The 16,236-nt window shown below is 40.3% G+C and overlaps 1 protein-coding gene across 1 annotated transcript; it reads right to left on the bottom strand.

Annotated features, from left to right (window-relative positions):
* Nucleotides 1–5,343: 5,343 nt before the first annotated feature.
* Nucleotides 5,344–15,266, bottom strand: LOC118401284 (homocysteine-responsive endoplasmic reticulum-resident ubiquitin-like domain member 1 protein). The gene is made up of 8 exons (XM_035798667.2): nt 14,853–15,266; nt 14,535–14,612; nt 14,206–14,283; nt 12,463–12,632; nt 12,174–12,284; nt 9,188–9,526; nt 8,184–8,292; nt 5,344–8,012 (listed from the first exon to the last, which is right to left on the bottom strand). The coding sequence occupies exons 1-8, from the start codon at nt 15,006–15,008 to the stop codon at nt 7,836–7,838; spliced, it is 1,218 nt and encodes a 405-aa protein (XP_035654560.1). The 5' UTR covers nt 15,009–15,266; the 3' UTR covers nt 5,344–7,835.
* Between the last annotated feature and the right edge of the window lie 970 nt (nt 15,267–16,236).

The raw sequence follows: 16,236 nt of genomic DNA, 5'->3' as shown, positions 1-16,236 counted from the left end.
CACTCAAAAAGACAGCCAAAAGTTTGTTGAATTCCGAATGTGTTATCACTGCTTCAACCATCTAAAAGCTCAACCAAATTCCAAAGATAAATCAATGTCTGATTTTTCGTTTAGTTGTCCCCTAAATATGTTATCAGTGCACTTTCAACCATTTCAAAGCACACCAAAGTTCAAATGGGAATACAATGTCAGATATTTTGTTTAGTTATACAACAACTTAATGAGCCATCAATTTGCTTGATCTAATATCACAACTAAATTACCTGGGTTGCAATTTGTAGAGATTACATTAAAGCACATGGTGCAAGTGATCAATACTGTTTGAGATTATGTGCAGATTATTATAGTAATTGTGAAGATTTCCACACACCTGGGACCCTGAACATGCTCACTTTCTATGATTACATAAGACATTTATTGTTACAGTAACATTAAATGTGTCCATGGATGAGTTACTAATTTTAATGTTGAATAAATACTGTTACATTAGTTTGTAAGATAACCTTAATATTAGGTTACTTACTGTCTTACAAAATAAATATTGAATTGTGTTTGGTTGACAACTACAACATGAACATTTAAAGGAGATGTATCTACTGCTTGTATAGTTCCATCTGAGCCACTGGCTTAATTCCATTCTTTAACTTTTATTTTGGTTGAGATGGAGATGAGAATCCAACATATCATTTATTAACTTATCGAGAAGTTAATAGGCTATTTATCGTATTGCAAAAGTGATATAGAATTGTGTTTGGTTGTTAAGTCATCCAAATATCAACTTTTTAAGGAGATATATCTTCTGCTTGGATAGCTCCATCTGTGCCACTGAGTCTGGCTTTAATTGCAGTTTGTCTACAAATGAATCATTGATATGTTGTATTCACATCTCAATTTCAACCAAAAGTTAAAGAAAGGGACTTAAATCAAATCAAACTTTAAATTCACTTTAAATACAGTTTGATTTGATTTAATCCTATTCTTTAACTTAACATTTTTGGTTGAGATGGAGATGTGAATCCAACATATTTATTATTAAAATTCCATTTAAAATCAACCTAAGCTTGAATCCCTAAGCCTTTTCATTTCATACAAGCACATCTTTGCCCACATTCACTCTCCTCGATGCCTCTCCTCGATTACCTTTGACCTTTTTCAAAAGGAGGTGAGAGAGGGCGGAGCAGAGAGGATGCAGGAGTTGAGCAAATCTAATTGAGTAAAGGCCAATGAGACATATAGCACAGATAGAACAATGAGACAGATATTTCACTGGATTTATAAATGTGAAGCATCCGCTTGGTGTTTCCACTCACTACCAAATATGGTAGTGAGAGGAAGCCCAGTGGACGGCAGTGGGAGAAGATGGAAGGAGTTGGATTTTTGACAGACATTCTGCAAATGTTCTCATCGATTAAACATTTGATCTCAATACAGTTTTATGTTCCCAAAACTAGTCTGTTGTGAGCAGAGTGGACTATGTTTTGTAGACTTTATCCTTTGCCAAAGTCTTAAAAAATTGTTTTGTTTAGAAGGAGTGCAAAGGTTAATAGAGTTATTGCACACGCGCACTTCCCAAGTAAGTGTTCCCTAACGGAAATATGCAGATGTGTGCTATAGGCCCAATAGGATCTCGCTAGCTCGTGCTTGGCTCTGCCCACCTCCTTGCTTGTTCTTCCCATTATTTGTTCCCATTCCAAACAACACGGTGTGGTCTATCTTGGTTTAGCTATAAAAAATATTTGCATATACTATTATTGCAACTGTAAATTGTTCTTATCCTAAACTTCCCTCTTATGTCACTCACCTGGCTTTTAATAACCAACTTCACTGTGAAGGTGTTAAAGTCTGTAAACGGCCTCTTCAGCCAGCCAGATCTACAGACAGAATGTAAAGCAGAGGTTTTGTATTTTATGCAGCAGTTTTACTTTACTTGTCGAAAAACAGAGAGCAGTTGACAAGTGTAATATATTGCACAATTTTCTCTAGGTTTCATGTTCACGTTCACTCACTCTGTCTCCCAGCAGCAGGAGATTGAGCTTGTGGATGGTAAGGTAACAGACTGAGGTGTCTGCGACAACATTCTCTTTTCCACAATCTGAGACATAGAAAGACTGGTCAGTGCCAAGAAATACATTACAACACATCACAATAAAACTCTTGAGGAGAATGAGAATGAGCGTGAACATTGAAAACTACAAAAACAATGGACAGAAAAATCTACTTACAAAGTTTGGGGTTAATGCCAAGATCAATATGTGACTCAATTTCAAAATCTACTGAATGTCCCACATTGACACTGCAAACAGTGACACATGGCAGTGTCACCAGCACACAGTTATCTAAGGTCAACATACAAGCCTTAGTAGTAGCCTACATACCAGGATATTTGGTTAAAATACAACATAACATTAAAACTCACAGAAATGTATATTAAAAATCTGAACATAAACTGATTTCCTGCTCAGTGTCATCCTCCCCGGTTACAGTGATTGATGGAAGGACTCACAGCCAACCTTTTCATACTGGATGGTTCCTTGGAAACAGCAGACACTTTGGCGATAGCAATCTCAATGCCTTTACCTGGCTTCAGCTCAAACTCACTCCGCCGAATCGACAGGTTATGGATCTCCAGACTGAGAGGGCAAAGATCAGGAGAGGACAATATTATTGGTTGTTCCTTAAAAGAGCCAACCAAGAAAGCACTGGCAACAACGTTCAATCTGTTTGTGATTTAAAAATAAGTGCTTATGCATTCATCCAAACATGTGCCATATACTTCACCTATCTATGATTAGCGAATGTAGGACTAAATGATTGCAAGTGAGGAAATGGAGGAGAATGAAAAGAAATGCACATACATGTGGTGCTGGTGTGCTGACTGTGGAAGGAGAGAGGTCCACTCACTTGGTATTTAACCTTTCCAACAAAGAGAATAGACTTCTCGCTGTTCATGCTTGAACAGCCTGGATCAGCCTGGATCACCTTGGTGGTCTTCTCATTTACTGAAGACAAAATAAGTCATTAAAATCAAATGTTTTTATTCAAACAAAAACAACGCAATAAGGAAGCTATAAAGCACTTTCAGCATCAGCTTAGAGTGATTCTAGAGAACACCATAGAGAGAGAGAGAGAGAGAGAGAGAGAGAGAGAGAGAGAGAGAGAGAGAGAGAGAGAGAAAGAGACGGGAATAGAGTAGTCATACTCACAGACCACTGCTGCAGAGTAGGTCAGCCTACAGACAGCCCCAGTGAATCTGTATGCAGAGACAGGATTCAGACAGGAGCGGGATAACCCAACTAGGCCCAGGAACAGCAGCAGGACTGGGAGTGTCATCAAACACTTATCCATCACACAAGAAGCTAAATTAATACTGACTTCAAACTGGATCCCAGAGCTGTGTAGTGTCTCCTCAGAAACCTGCCACTGATCCAGGCTGTGTTGAGCCGAACAGACAAGCGGAGGAAGAGGGAGGGAACAGAAGACACCTCCAGGGAGAATGGGGATGGATTGAGGCTAACTTTTGATAAATTTAACATCACAAAACTGCCCCAGTAGGCTATAATTGGGCCTCAACCAGGCCAGAGTTGAAGTCCGAGGATTTGGGGGTGTTTTTTGTTGCGTGATCTTTCTGTCCCCAGGCAGCTACTTTTGGACATGTGAGGTAGGGTTATTATAGGACAGTACATAACAGAGATGTACCCCCATAGTGGACTGGGTCAGAGGGAGCAGGATTCTATGGACCAGAAGTACTAGCTGAATTCTTTAGCCTGCCTGGACAACTCAGAGGAAGCAATGGGGAAAAAGAGTGAAATGTACTACAACCCCACACAGTAAACACAGAATGCAGTTTGCAAACCCCACATTTCTCCAACAGGTCAATGAACTTTGTATTGCAAAAGCTGTAGAGTTGGAGTGGAGGAGGGTTACCCCTTTGAACTTAAAACATTTTCATGAGATATGCTATGAAAATTAAAAACATATTCATCTGAAACAAGCTTGTGTTATTGAGTACTGTAGATGTGATATAGTATTTGTTCTGTTAGTTGACTCGTAAATTATTGTTTCTTAAGAGGCAATCCTTTTAAATAAGTACATTAATTGCATCTATTAATGCAAGTCTCCACAAAATATTTATGATACAGTAGCATCCCCTAAACAGCTGTTTTACCAAAATAAAAACAAAAAGACAAATCAAATTGGAAACTTACTAGAGGGAAATTACAATTAGTGTATACAGTGCATTAGGAAATTATTCAGACCCCCTGCCTTTTTCCACATTTTGATATGTTACAGCCTTATTGGGAACTGGGAGACTAGTCAAGATCGAGGGAAAGATGAACGGTGCAAAGTACAGAGATTACCTTGATGAAAATCTGCTCCAGAGCACTCAGGACCTCAGACTGGGGCGAAGGTTCACCTTCCAACAGGACAAAGACCCTAAGCACACAGCCAAGACAATGCAGGAGCAGCTTCGGGACAAGTCTCTGAATGTCTTTAAGTGCCCCAGCAAGAGACCCAACTTGAACCAGATCAAACATCTCTGGAGACTCCTGAAAATAGCTATGCAGCAACGCTCCCCATCCAAGCTGACAGAGCTTGAGAGGATCTGCAGAGCAGAATGTGAGAAAGTCCCCAAATACAGGTGTGCCAAGCTTGTAGCGTCATACCCAAGAAGACTCGAGGCTGTACTGACAAAGGTGCTTCAACAAAGTACTGAGTAAAGGGTCTAAATACTTACGTTAATGTAATCAGTTTTTATTCTTAATAAATTAGCAAACATTTCTAAACCTGTTTTTGCTTTGTCATTATTTGGTATTGTGTGTAGATTGATGCGGGAGGGGGGGGGCGACAATTTAATCCATTTTAGAATAAGGCTGTAACAAAATGTGGAAAAAGTCAAAGGGTCTGAATACATATTTTTGTCATCTGTATAACAAGGGAGCAAGTTCGCTATGCATGATTCAATTTAGTTTTTAGACGAATACAGCAGTCTGGCCTAAGCCCCACACAACTGTATCTTCCTGTGTTTACCATAATTCAGTTTTCAGTTATTTCACCTTTCTAATGAATTAAAACCACACTATGTTGACATTGCTTTCTATTTCACATCTGAGATAACAAGAAAAGCATGCGATACTCAAACACAACCCTGTATAGCACATCCATCTCTGAGCAAGAGCAATACAAACTTGTTAGTCATATAGCACTATGGGCATCCCAGAATTAAACCCAGATGAAAGCAAGCTTGCATAATAAGATATGTTTTGTAAAGTGTGCAGATGTGATCGTACTTGGTAACTCTTGCATTGTTATATTTTTAAAAAGAAAGGAATGGCCAGCCAGCGGTCCCAGTTGATTGGTGTTTATTCTGACAATAGACACAAGGAAGCACATTCGACGTGCAGGACCACTATAGGTTGATGGCTGCAGATTTGTGATTGATCGCTTGCATTTTAATATCAGACTGGGTATTTTTTTTAATCAAACATCTTTACAATGACAAAAATAGTACAAAATACAATAAATGTGACGGTACCTGACGATAGAAACAAGGAAGCACGTTAGATGTGTAAGACTGTCAGTATGTTGATGGCTGTAGATTCGTGACTCGTCTGAAAATAGCAGGGAGCTAAAGCGACCATTAAAATTAGAGCATGCCAGCTAACTCGCTCTTACAGCAATAACATGACCAATATCTAACAGGTAGCGTACACATACAGTACCAGTCAAGTTTGGGTTTTCCTTTATTTTTACTATGTTCTACATTGTAAAATAATAGTGAAGACATCAAAACTATGAAATAACACATATGGAATCATGTAACCAAAAAAGTGTAAAACAATTCTACATTTATTTTATATTTGAAATTATTCGAAGTAGCCACCCTTTGCCTTTGACAGCTTTGCACATTCTTGGCCTTCTATCAACCAGCTTCACCTGAAATGCTTTTCCAACAGTCTTGAAGGAGTTCCCACATATGCTGAGCACTTGTGGCTGCTTTTCCTGCACTCTGCAGTCCAAATCATCCCAAACCATCTCAATTGGGTTGAGGTCTGGTGATTGTGGAGGACAGGTCTTCTGATACAGCACTGCATCACTTTCCTTCTTGGTCAAATAGCCCTTACACAGCCTGGAGGTGTGTTTAGGGTCATTGTCCCACTGATAGTCCCACTAAACGCAAACCAGATGAGAGGGTGTATTCCTGCAGAATGCTGTGGTAGCCATGCTGGTTGAGCGTGCCTTGAATTCTAAATAAATCACTGACAGTGTCACCAGCAAAGCACCACCACAACATCACACATCCCCCTCCATGCTTCATGGTGGGAACCACACATGCGGAGATCATCTGTTCACCTACTCCATGTCTCACAAAGACACTGCAGTTGTAATCAAAAAACTCAAATTTGGACTATTCAGACAGATTTCCACCAGTCTAATGTCCATTGCTCATGTTTCTTGGCCCAAGCAAGTCTCTTATTATTGGTATTCTTTAGTAGTGGTTCTTTGCAGCAATTCGACCGTGAAGGCCTGATTCACGCAGTCTCCTCTCAACAATGTTGAGATGTCTGTTACTTAGACTCTGTGAGGTGCAATCTGAGGGGCCGTTAATTGCCCATTTCTGAGGCTGGTAACTCTATATGAACTTATACTCTGCAGCAGAGGTAACTCTGGGTCTTCTCTTCCTGTGGCGGTCCTCATGAGAGCTAGTTTCATCATAGTGCTTGCTGGTTTTTCAGCTGCACTTGAAAAACTTTCAAAGTTCTTAAATTTCTAGATTGACTGACCTTCATGTCTTAAAGTAATGATGGACTGTCATTTCTCTTTGCTTATTTGAGCTGTTCTTGCCCTAATATGGACTTGTTCTTTTACCAAATAGGGCTATCTTCTGTATACCAACCCTACCTTGTCACAACACAACTGCTTGGCTCAAACACATTAAAATAAGAAATTCCAGAAATTAACAAGGCAAATTAATTGAAATGCATTCCCAGTGACTACCTCATGAAGATGGTTGAAAGAATGCCAAGAGCATGCAAAGCTATCATCAAGGCAAAGGGTGGCTACTTTGAAGTCTCACATGAAATATATTTTGATTTGTTTTACACTTTTTTGGTCACTAAATGTTTCCATGTGTGTTATTTCATCATTTTGATGTCTTCACTATTATTCTACAATGTAGAAAATATAAAAAATAAAAAACCCTTGTATGAGTAGGTGTGCTTCACCTTTTGACAGGTACTGTACATAGTGAACTCCTAAACATTGTAAATATGAATACAGTAATTTCAGAACGTGGCCTAACACCTGAATGTCAATAACAGACTGGAAAGAATTGAAGTTTGCGATCTAATATATGCCATTTCTCCCTATCTGCAAGCATGACCAATGGCATAACAACTTACTGATATGTAAATTTAACCAACTAATAGGAATACACAATCAAAATACAGGTTTCTGCAGTGTCAAGTGGAAACATAACCAACACTGTTACACAGACAATAGAATAATATTTACATTTTTTGTTCCAATACTCATTTACAGTATATACAACCATTTGGCAGCGAGAAGTGTATGTACTATACTGCATATACAACCATTTGGTCACTATCATAAGGCAGGAAGTGCCGAATGAACCACCATATCCCTAAACACACACAACACACTACAGGCAGGGATTTGTATGCATTGAAGCCCTAAATCATTCAGGATTTCTCACAAATAGTCCAGGCATCTACTATCCAGAGGTCCAAAGAAGGAGGACTTCCCGTGACAGAGGCAAGTCTAACACTCTGGGTAAATTCAGCACCAGTGTGCCCCCTGCTGGAAAAGTTGATCATTCAGTTAGCCACTGCTAGGGCCTCTGGGACGAGGGAGGCAAAGAAGGCTTTGAAAAAGATCCAGGCAGTCCAAACGATGGACACCCTGTGTGGAGGCACCAGCACTGCAGTTAGGGGGTGTGGTTCATCAACCTCAGCCTCCGCCCCGGCCCCCTCTTCTCCTGCAGGGTCCTCCATCTGAGAGAAGAGGAGAAACTGTTAGTTGAGATATAAACAGACTGTATTTATTCAACACTGTTACTGAAACGCTACATGCTGTGTGAGGAATGTTACTACATAAGGGCAGTAGCTAAATGCCTTGTTATAAAGCCATCTCTGTTTTCCACCGCCAGAGAGAACGTGTCTTACAGGTGGAACTGGGTTCCTGTCCTGGTGGTTCTGGATGACCTCGGGGACCTGGTTGTTGGGACCTCTGACCAGGGGCCTTCTCCTGAAGGGGAACCAGCCTGCTGTGTGCCTGAGAGGAAGACAACAGAGATTAATAAAGTAGATCTGCATGATTTTTCTTAAACTGTGTTTATTACAGAGTCATAGCATACAGTCAAAGTACACAGGATACATGTTATTTGTGAGTACATCTTATTCACGTGGTGGTGAATTTCATGTTATTAATGGTTAAGAACAGGAAGTGCAAAAAAAGAGGCAGTACCAACTCACTGATATGATAATAATGGAAACTCTGTTTACATTCCCAGGACCAGTACAACTAACAGATAATGAAAATGTTCTTCTCATCCTTTTTTCTATTCTGGTTAGAGCCAGTTTGCACTGATCTGTGAAGGTAGTAGTACACAGCGTTGTACAAGATCTTCAGTTTCTTGGCAATTTGTCGCATGGAATAGCCATATTTTCTCAAAACAAGAATAGACTGACAAGTTTCAGAATAAAGTTCTTTGTTTCTGGCCATTTTGAGCCTGTAATCGAACACACAAATGCTGATGCTCCAGATACTCAACTAGTCTAAAGAAGGACAGTTTTATTGCTTCTTTAAATCAGAACAACAGTTTTCAGCTGTACTAACATTATTGCAAAAGGGTTTTCTAATGATCAATTAGCCTTTTAAAATGATAAACTTGGATTAGCTAACAACTTGCCGCTGGAACACAGGAGAGATGGTTGCTGATAATGGGCCTCTATGCCTATGTAGATTTTCCATAAAAATCTGCCGTTTCCAGCTACAATAGTAATTTACAACATTGACAATGTCTACACTGTATTTCTGATCAATTTGATGTTATTTTAAATGGACAAAAAAATAATATTTTTCTTTCAAAAACAAGGACATTTCTACGTGACCCCAAACTTTTGAACGGTAGTGTAAGAACAAACTGCCACAAAAACAGCGAACTCACAGGTACATAAGGAGGAGGCTGCTCATGACCAGGACGAAGCGGCTCAGACTGGAGTAGAAGTAGACGATGCTGAGGAAGACACCCAGACGTGCAGCCGTGTACACCCAGTCAAGCCAATCCCGATTGATATCCTCCTCATCCTCCATCACAGGTCCGCCCTGGGCGTTCATCCGCAGGTTCTGATTGGCTGCTCCCGGGTTGATGAAGGCGGCATCCTGTGCATTCTGATTGGCTGGCAGGGCTGCTGGGATAGCGGCTTGGTGGGGTGCGACAGGCAGGGATGGGCCGGCTGCTGGGGCAAAGGGGGCAGAGGCTGCTGCTGCTGCGTAGGCTGCATGGCTTTGGGACAAAAGACAGACACAGTCTAAGCAAAACACACTTCAAGTATTTTCCCTGCTTAACCCTTGCCTTGCAATTTCCGTGCCCCCGCAAAAATCTAATTAAAATCCCCAAGAAAATGTGTCTAAGCTAGAGATGTTTTTTTTTTTGCATGGGCTGCTTCTCAATCCACCCCATCTGCCAATATCACCCTAGACTGGTATTTGTCAGACCATGACACATCCCGAAAATCGTTCTTCTCAAGAAAATGTCCGTAGCGTCAGCACAGTTAGGCCTACATACTATTCTATTGAAAGATGATACCCTCACGAAAACGACAGTTCTAAAGACACCCACAAGCTTCACAAGACTCATCTGAAGTTGGTACAGCCTCTTCTGCCAACTTCTGTCTGTAGCCTCCAAACGGTTTGGGCTACACACGAATATGACGTCTCAGTGGAAAGCTGACTCCTACAAACACGATGGTGTTCTGCGTTTTGCTCTAGGACGCCCACAAGTATCACAACACTCGCCTGAAGGTCCCCGGTACCAGTTTTAAAAATGCATAGAAGTATCAGTCAAAAGTTTGGACACCTACTCATTCAAGGGTTTTTCTTGATTTTTAATATGTTCTACATTGTAGAATAATAGTGAAGGTATCAAAACCATGAACACATATGGAATCAGATGTTCAACAAATCTAAATATATGTTATATATTCTTCAAAGCAGCCATCCTTTGCCTTGATGACAGCTTTGCACACTCTTGGCATTCTCTCAGCCAGCTTCATGATGAATGATTTCCCAACAGTCTTGAAGGAGTTCCCACATATACTGAGCACTTGTTGGCTTTTCCTTCACTCTGTGGTCTAACTCATACAAAACCATCTCAATTGGGTTGAGGTTGGGTGATTGTGGAGGCCAGGTCATCTGATGCAGTACTCCATCACTCTCCTTCTTGGTCAAATAGCCCTTACACAGCCTAGAGGTGTGTGGGGTCATTGTTCTGTCGAAAAACAAATGGTAGTCCCACTAAGCGCAAACCAGATGGGAGTGCATATCGCTGCAGAATGCTGTGGTAGCCATGCCGGTTAAGTCTGCCTTGAGTTCTAAATAAATCACAGACAGTGTCACAAAGCACCCCCACACCATCACACATCCTCCTACATGCTTCATGGTGGGAACCACACATGCAGAGATTCCACGTTCACCTACTCTGCATCTCACAAAGACACGGCAGTTGGAACCAAAAATCTAAAATTTGGACTCATCAGACCAAAGGACAGATTTCCACTGGTCTAATGTCCATTGCTCGTGTTTCTTGGCCAAGCAAGGCTCTTCATATTATTGGTGTTCTTTAGAGTGGTTTCATTGCAGCGATTTGACCATTATGGCCTGATTCACACAGTCTCCTCTGAACAGTTGATGTTGAGATGTGTCTGTTATTTGAACTCTGAAGCAGAATGGCTGCAATCTGAGGTGCAGTTAATTCTAATGAACTTATCCTCTGCAGCAGAGGTAACTCTGGGTCATTCTTTCCCGTGGGGTTCCTCATGAGAGCTAGTTTCATCATAGCGCTTGATGGTTTTTGCAACTGCACTTGAAAAAACTTTCAATATTCTGGAATTTTTTCCAGATTACTGACCATCATGTTTTAAAGTAATGATGGACTGTCGTTTCTCTTTGCTTATTTGAGCTGTTCTTGCCATAATATGGACTAATTTGACCAAATAGGGCTATGTTCCAGGTGACTACATCATGAAGCTGGTTGAGATAACGTCAAGAGTGTGCAAAGCTGTAATTTTTTTACATTTTACCTTTATTTTACTAGGCAAGTCAGTTAAGAACAAATTCTTATTTTCAATGACGGCCTAGGAACAGTGGGTTAACTGCCTTGTTCAGGGGCAGAATGACAGATTATTACCTTGTCAGCTCGGGGATTCGATCTTCGATAAGCTCGGGGATTCGATATTTCGGTTACTAGTCCAATGCTCTAACCAGTAGGCTACCTACCTGCCGTAATCAAGGCAAAGGGTAGCTACTTTGAAGAATCTCAAATATATTTAGATTTGTTTAACACTTTAGATTACTACATGATTCCATATATGTTATTTCATAGTTTTGATGTCTTCACTATTATTCTAAAATGTAGAAAATTGTTAATAATAAAGAAAAACCCTGGAATGTGTAGGTGTGTCCAAACTTTTGACTGGTGCTGTACATAGTTTGGTGCCTAAAATATGGGGATAAATCTTTCTTATATCTCTCAGATATAGGACAGACAGTTCAAAACAAACTTCCTTTTACATTTTTTGGGGGACTGTTATTCCATGTAGTGAATCTGTTTTTCAATGCATTTCTATTGGCTAATAGCAGTAATGCCAAATTCAATGTTCTATCGAATCATTTTTGTATATATGTTTTGATAACTTAATGAGTCTTAAAATTCAAAATCAAACAGCTAAATAATCCTTGGTATGACCATCTTAAAACACTTTCATATGTTAGCTTATTATTTATTTATTTTTGTATCAGAAAACTTGTGGGACCAAATAAAACCACCCACAAGTTTGGAGAACCCTGCTCTAGAGGGTTAATAATATGCTATGGCAGAACAGTAGGAAGTCACATAACTAAATGTGATAAAATGCTTATGATTGAATACTTACTACTGCATGTAGTACTGGCGAGCATACATGTGCTGCAGCCAGAGAAGCTGTTGAGGGCTGTAGAGGGAGTAAGTGGGGAAGGTTGGGTTTGTCATCTCTGCTGCCACTAGACTAGAAACACAGGATAATAGCAGTGTGAATTACATGTCATGTCCGACTGAAGGATAGACCAATGTATTACAAATAATCTCTCCAAGCAATATAACTCTTCATAAAGCAACACAAGTAATATATACAGTACTAATACCACCAGCCTTATGCAAAGAATGCACCAGTCTTGTTAACTCACGTTGTAGTGCCAGGCCATGCAGCTGCTGGTGGGGTGTGAGAGGGGGCAGGGGGCCTGCGCTGTCTCAGTTCTAATTCAGTGGGCACAGATGGGGCTCGGGAGGCACCCTCTGTGTTCTGACCGGTAGGCATGGCCGATGTTTGTGCCTCTTGCTGCTCTGATTCCCTGACCTGAATCAAAAGTGAGAAATGGTGTTACACCACAGGTGTGGACATCAGTGGATGCTCCTCAGAGGAGGACCATCCTCTGTGAATTTCTGAAAAATAAAAAGTATTAATTAAAAAAAAAAATTGGCAAGGAAAGATTTTTTCCTCTGTTCACAGACAGCTGATGTGTTGTGCACTTAAGTCCACAAGCGAAGGGAAAAGGTGAGAGGAGGAGAGTGTGTTGATGCGAGAAGGAATATAACGAGCAAAGTCATCATGCTGTTGGTATGTGGCAACTATGAAAGTGAACTGTGTTTGCGTGTGATCAGGGGTGTTTTCTTTCCACCAATTCTGATGAAAACCTTAAACGGAAGCAAACGGAACGGTGATAAACATATCTGAATTTGTCCAAAATAAACTCTCGTTTGCAACTGTTGGACTAATGATTACACCCTAGAAAAGCTAGATGAAGGCAAGTGTGTGCAAGTTGGTATTAAATGTGTCACTGTGTGTCACCTTGACTACTCAAACACCTACATTCTTAACCTTCATTCATAGGATAGGTTGTAGCAACTTCATGATGGGTGTAGGGAAAATTTAAGTATGATGTAGTAGTCTAAAGCTATCGATATTACATTAAGCTTGGTGAATGGAATATGAATGACAGAAAATGAATGACAGTCATCCAATATACTGAAATAAGGCCATGCTCATTAAAAAAAATACCGTCTTCCCTCATCTTAAACGATACGGACAAAGTGACAACAGAAACCATCACAGTAGACTAGAGGATTCAAAATAACATGTTTGGACAGTATCTTGCTTGTCCTTTGTTTTCAATTGTTCTAATGTGAAAGGTACTTGGTCCTGGTTCCTTAAACTGCACTTGAATATGTATTGTATGATTGTTTGCATACCATTCCCAATCTGAAAAAAAAAAGCTAGACATGTCTAGACCCATTTGGCACTAAAATACAGGAATATACTCTCACACATTTTTTGTTTTAAAGTTATGTGAAACCCCCAACCTAGCTATCTTTAGATCTAGCTGCATAGCTATAAGCTGCAGTAAAGTTTCAGAGATGCAAAGTTATGGTCTCCAGAGAATCCTAATGAGAGCATTTGTGCACCTGTCTCCTGCTACCCACTGAGCTGGGACTCCAGAGAACAGAACAGACTCCGCTGACACGTTCTCAACCACTGAATGGGGGTATAATTGAGACGATTTTGGCTGATAAGGAGTCATTTGATAAGCCAAAACGCCCTATCAACTGTGTGAGGTGGCTTTTTCCTAAGCTGCATTTCTGGCTTTGACTGTCCTTTGTCAGCTCCGGGAGCTCCCAATTATTGCTACTAGTTAATATTCATGAGGTGTGCATGGTTTCTAAAGCAGAACATGAGGGAATCACTGGCACAGCAGAACTAAAAAGTTTCATCATGGTTTGGCACAATATCTTGGGGAGCAACAACCGAGACATTGTTGACTGATGCTATTTAATGAGTAGATTTAAAATAGCTTCACCTAGGACGACATCATAACCTTCACATAGAATCCAGTGTCACAGTTTCAGATAGGGTTCCATATGGGGTACTTTACCTTTGGTCTTGCTCCTAGTGGACCTATAGGCTGAGTCCTTACTGCACACACCAGGTGCACAGTGGGTGTTAGGTCTGTCTGTGAAGGCATATACATACATGATAAGATACACCAGACAACATAAACCACAGTAATATACATGACATCCATTCTTGGCACTGGACGTAATGAATCCCTGATCTAGACACATTATGTTGAATCAGTAACATTATATTTTTGACAGATGATGCCTGCAATCTGACCAGATGCTTGAAACATAACTCAGTATATAGATAGAGTTCTGAGAATATGTCTAATTGTTAGATAGGTGAACAAGCACACACACCTACCTTTCTGAAAATATCTCTTACATGCAGGTGGTCTGGGAGCAGCTTGCCAGAGTAAATTAGTCTCTGATCACTTTCAGCCTGTGGGGGAAAGTGGGACAGATGTCAACACAAGACACACACTGACAGCAACCACGATTAATACACACAACTATGCATAGCCTAGCTAGCTAACTTAGCTGTTTGGCTTGAATGATTGTTATTGACAGTAGCTAGCGTCACATTCGCTGACAAGCTTCCTTGACCTATATAACTTGACAAGGACTTGCTAGCTTGCTCTGGTAACGTTAGCTAGCTAAGTTAACTATTACATTCACTCACCGGGTTGTTTGGGTACATTCTCGACAAATGTGTCTTCAACTCTTTCACTGACCAGTCCATGTCAACTCCTTCAATCGTTTGATCCCCGTGGGCTTGATTAGGTGTTTTTATCACAAGCTTGATTGTTTTTTGCCTAGGAAAACCAGTATTGTCCATGTTTATTTTCTTGTTACCTCTTCCAACGCGATTAAGTAGTAGCTACAATGTAGCCTCTTAGCTATCAAGTAATAATATCAACGGAGTGAGTAACTACAGTATCTGATCATTTGAAATGTCAGAGATACAAAGTAGCAATCAATTTCTTCACCCGAAAACTTTTTAGTTGAAATGAGGAATTGGTTGACGCAGCCTGTCGAGTGAAAAGGAGTGTTGTTTGGAAACACATTGTGGCTTGACGTGATTGGCTAACCAGGCTCGTGATCAAACGTGGAGGCTCGTGGAGCATGCTGTACTGCGCATGCTGTGCAAAGATTATGATACCAGCTTCGAAGTTACAGTTCACCAAGTTACATCAGTCATATTTTAAGATTTTTCCTTGGCCTGTCCAAATTATTTTCCACATGCAAAAGACAGAACCATTTCATTATATAATTGTGCTCTATACTAATCAAACAAACATTTTGTGGGTTCTGGTTGAACCAAAAATAACTTTATTTTGAAAGTTAGGCTTCTTAGAATGAACATTGAAACGAGCATTATGGGTACATTCTCGACAAATGTGTGTCTTCAACTCGTTCAAGGGGTTACACAATACAAGAAGGGTTCCATATAAAAGCACAGGATTTATTTTTACTGACAATCACAAATACACACCTGTGTTACACTTCAAAACAGTCTATCGTCAAGCATACCATCAACAAAATGTTATATTCTACTATATAGTGATGATAATGACAATAATGCTTCTGCAACTGATGATGACGTTAAATGTTATCACATATTTCACAGATGGCGAAGGAGTCTGCTGATGATAATGAAATAAGTGAATTGTCATGACCAGAGCACTTCTAGCAGAGAAAATCTGATTTATTATCACCAGGGCTATAACAATACTATTTTCCTTGGTTATTGGGTGATTTCATAAAGCATAGTTAGAACAGGGATCACTGACATTAGAAGGTGAGCATATGCTCTTGGTTTCCCCTCACCATTAAGTGGGGGGCAAGTCACAGGTCTCCAGCCAAGCCATGCACAGATATTGGGATATTGCCCTCTCCTGCCCACGCGCATGGTTCTGTCAATAAGCCCACTCTTGACACCCATTCCAAATGGAAACTACAAATGTGGCTCATGCGCACAGTACAACAGCATTATAAAAACACCCTTCTTCAAACACCTGCATACAGGTTGAAAAATCCCAGTTAGGGGTATCATCTCATGCAAG

Source organism: Oncorhynchus keta, chromosome 22 (assembly GCF_023373465.1).
Source record: "Oncorhynchus keta strain PuntledgeMale-10-30-2019 chromosome 22, Oket_V2, whole genome shotgun sequence".
Classification (NCBI taxonomy): domain Eukaryota; kingdom Metazoa; phylum Chordata; class Actinopteri; order Salmoniformes; family Salmonidae; genus Oncorhynchus; species Oncorhynchus keta.
This window is presented reverse-complemented; position numbering and strand designations above follow the sequence as displayed.